Genomic DNA, 4,030 nt, shown 5'->3' with positions numbered 1-4,030 from the left:
TATATAATTTTTTTGAGTAAAGATAAATTAACATGAAGTTTAGAAACATGATTTTAAAATTTTAATAATTAAAAAGATAATTAAAAAAATAATAAGATAGATTTTTTAATTATATTTCTTTTACACAGTGTTTGGTTCAAACGAAAATAAGAGGAAGGAAAATACAGGGAAAGAAAACGGGTGGAAAATCAAGTTTTCTATTGTTTGGTTTATCAAAGAAAACGAAGAGGAAAAGAAAAAAGTGGAGTGGGGTCCACGAAAAAATTTTCTCTTCGGCTGGGAGATGAAAACTAACAAGAAAGAGAAAATAGTGATACAATTACAAATTTACCCTCTATTTAATAAAAAGATCAAAATATTTTATTTCATTTTCTTTACATTTGAAAATCATCTCTTGTACTCTTTTTAATTTTACAGCACTATCAAATTTCATTTTTTTTTAAATATAATTTAAGAGATTAATAATATAATTTATGAATAATTATTTACTTGTAAAATTATTTACTTGTAAAATTAATATATTATAATTTATATATAATATAAGTAAGGATATTAATGTAATTTTATTCTAACATAATTTTCTTTCTTCTCACTTTTTTTTCAATCCAAACAAAAAAAAATTTTCTCTCTATTTTTTTTCCATCTATTTTCTCTTAATCCAAACAACATACAAATAACTCTACTTTTCTTTCAATTTTCTTTCCTTTTATTTTTTTTCCTCTTATTTTCTTTCCTTCTATTTTCTTTTTTATATCCAAACAAAGCCTTAAAGATATGAAAAAAATAAAAGAACTAAAGAAAGATGACGTAAGATAATAACACAATCTTCTTGGTGTGAACTGGCCCAACAACCTAAATGGTTGCACTTTTTCGACCCTTCCCTTTCTATATCCGTCATCCCCATCTCTCCGCTTCTGTTCAGTTTGACTTTCACCGCCTATAAAAACGAAGTTACATACCTCCGCACTATTCGTCATTCATAATCATCATATCTTCTTTCTATTATTTCGTTTCTCTTTTCTTCACTTTTTTTTTCTCTCAATCCAGAATCGCAGCCATGTCTCAGGTGACCTCTCCCTACAGCTTTGTTTATTTACTTTTGGATTGGCTTGTTTACTTGTTTTGATTTGCCGATTTGTTGATCAAGTTGTTTGGAACGGATAGAAACCCTAATTTTGGAAGTAAAAAAATTTGAACTTGTAGTAACATGTATGGATTTCTGTTAATTCTAATGGGTTTGCAGATGAATTATGTTCTGATCATTGCTACATGTATCTTCATCTATTCAATTTCTTTGCTTCTCAAATATTTTAGTATTTTGACTTGTTCAGCTGTCATGAGGATTAGGCCGTTTTTATGATTCTTTGGTATACTCTAGAATAGCTGAAACATGTGAAAACAATGATTGGTCCTTCCTTGTTTGTTTTAGAGTGTTTAGGATTTTTTTATTGTACGGTTTTTGTGAGGTTTTACAAGGTATGCAGGCCATAGAGGATCTATCTGATGGTGATCTCAAAATTGTTTTGCAATTGCAATAAACTTTTATTAAAAGCTTTTATAAGTTTGCTTTCTCTAGATATGAATCTGCATGGTTAATTCCTTTTGTTCATGTCAAACTCTAAAATCTTCGCATTTAATACATGTTAGATACACCGTACACGAGATTGTCACTGTAATTCACGTTCAACAGTAATGATAAACAGAAGATGATTGTAATTTGCTGTCATGATTCTTGATGGTCAATAATTGTTGTTTGTTGTTTATGACTTTGTCTGATTCCTTGGTTTTGCTCTCCACATCCTTTTAGAATTGATTTTTCTGTAATTTTTTTAGTTCGACGTAATGTCTGGTTCTTTTGTTAAAGATTTGAAGATATTACTTTTTTTTTTCTTTTTGCCTAATGTAACTCTGAATATTTTCACCTTATGAATTGTAGACCGTGGTCCTCAAAGTTGGTATGACATGTGAAGGATGTGTTGGAGCAGTGAAGAGGGTTTTGGGGAAATTGGATGGTAAATTTCACCCCTTGGATTCAAAATGTCATTATATTGTTTTCAGATGACCATGATCTTAACTAATTAATGCAGTTCTTCTTTGCTAACTGATATCATCATTCCAACATGCAAACCTGAAAAGTGGTTTAGTTGTTTAATGATTTAATGTCTTACTGTAGCCACTTTAGTTAGTAGCTCTTTGCGTATTTGTCAATTTCAATCAATCATGATACGGTTTCCAATCTGGGTGAGCTGTTCTGTTTCTGAAACTTCCTTCCTGATCGTTATTTCCTTCCCTTTTGTTTGTAACTTGCTTCAATGCTGTGTTCTGTGTGGTATACGGCGTTATGTGACATGAGGTTAGTAGAATATTGAGGTCGTTTGTTATGTTAGAAGGGGAACTCTTATGAATGCTCTTCTATCTTAAAAGTTGTTTCTCTTGCTTGTTGGACTGGGTCCTGTCATCAAAGAAACCATATGCAACAATATACTATATTACTATCAACTTCTCTAACCAAATTTTACTAATTTAGTTATAATATTCTTGTTTCCAATTTTTACTTTTAATTTGTTGTTATGGGAATTTCTTGCTCTATTACAACTGGAATCTCTTTAATTTTAAAGTTCTCAGAGATTGCGAGTTCACTATACTTAATTATTTAGTGTGTTTTGTCTATTAAGAGAGAATGTATCTTTGCGTATCTTCACCTAAATAGTTTTGTTTTGAGTCTGGTTGTTTCTAATTTAGATATCCAATATGCTATGTATTTTCAAAATTGGCTATAATCATTTAATGCTGCATGCTTGTATTTGCTCGTGTGGATCGAAGGAAATAATCTAAGTCCTTTCAAGCCAATTAGTTTCTCCATTATTTTTATTCCATGATAAAACGAACATGACAGAAGCAACTGAGCTGAGACGGAATCTTAATATTGTTTGAAGTGGTTGCAAAGAGAATTTTATATGCGAAATGTTTTATGTATTCATATAGCCTCGTGCACTGATGCAACATACATCTTTCCACCATTAGATGGGGTGTGGTGCTCATCTCGTGTAGATCTCACACTCCATTTAATGGAGGACAGGTCTATGTTGTCTCGATATACAAGGCAATAGTGGTGTATATTGACGAACATATTTTAGTCTTGCAAATTCGAACTATCATAATACTGCTGACATTTGCAGGTGTGGAATCATATGACGTTGACTTGAAGGAACAGAAGGTGGTAGTGAAAGGAAACGTTGAACCAGAAAAAGTTCTGCAAACGGTTTCCAAGACTGGGAAGAAGACTACTTTCTGGGATGCTGAAAAACCAGCTCAGTAATTGTTGCCTAAAATAATTTGGTTCTGTAGACATTGCTCTGTGAATCAGATACTACTTTATGGATCTTGCAAGAACTATATAACATGTATTCAATATTTATCTGAGTAAGCTGTAATAAACTCTTGGTACAAAACTATTATTTACAGTTGCGAATTGTGATATTTTATTAGTGTCGTTTATTGAGATATTTAATTTCCCTTGTTCACTCGTCCTTGTTCATACTCAGTCGCATCATTTTCTTTTCCTCCATTTTAACCTAACTCGTTATCCGCTTATCTTTAGAACCGAGCCAATACAAACGACAAGAAACTCTTCATAAAAGCATGGCAGATTAAGCATGAAGTGAGTAGTTTAGATGGCTCACACGGTATGCCAATGAATTGACATGCTTCGTGAAAGCATTCATGCCCAAGAGGCCAAGAGCAATATGGATTTCAAAGATTTATATATTCCCCAAAGGTCAAAGCATCCACTAAAAAGATAAAAGAAAATAAATCATAAAAAATTGCCTCGAAAGAATCAATCCAAAATTGATGAGTTAGAAAACTCCAAAATTAATTTGATTATCAAACATTATTAAAATACTTAATTATAAAATTATTAATTTAAATTTTATTCACATGTATTGATTAATAATTTTGTTATTATGTAGATTATGGATATTGCGCATAAAAGCAAATTAAAGCTCAATTGTGCTAAAAAAATACATTC

General features: G+C 31.0%; 1 protein-coding gene across 1 annotated transcript; it reads left to right on the top strand.

The window, feature by feature from the left end:
* Positions 1-702: 702 nt before the first annotated feature.
* LOC112711567 (copper transport protein ATX1) lies at positions 703-3,524 on the top strand. Its single transcript, XM_025764249.2, has 3 exons — positions 703-1,066; positions 1,937-2,012; positions 3,180-3,524. Exons 1-3 carry the CDS (start codon positions 1,058-1,060, stop codon positions 3,317-3,319), a joined length of 225 nt encoding a protein of 74 aa, XP_025620034.1. The 5' UTR covers positions 703-1,057; the 3' UTR covers positions 3,320-3,524.
* The last annotated feature ends 506 nt before the right edge of the window (positions 3,525-4,030 follow it).

This window comes from Arachis hypogaea, chromosome 9 (assembly GCF_003086295.3).
Source record: "Arachis hypogaea cultivar Tifrunner chromosome 9, arahy.Tifrunner.gnm2.J5K5, whole genome shotgun sequence".
Taxonomy (NCBI): Eukaryota; Viridiplantae; Streptophyta; class Magnoliopsida; order Fabales; family Fabaceae; genus Arachis; species Arachis hypogaea.
This window is presented reverse-complemented; position numbering and strand designations above follow the sequence as displayed.

What these genes read in the sequence shown, in the direction of transcription:
- LOC112711567 (XM_025764249.2), top strand. An exon ending in GGTTTTGGGGAAATTGGATG is followed by an intron (nt 2,013 to 3,179) that starts GTAAATTTCACC and finishes TGACATTTGCAG; the next exon opens with GTGTGGAATCATATGACGTT.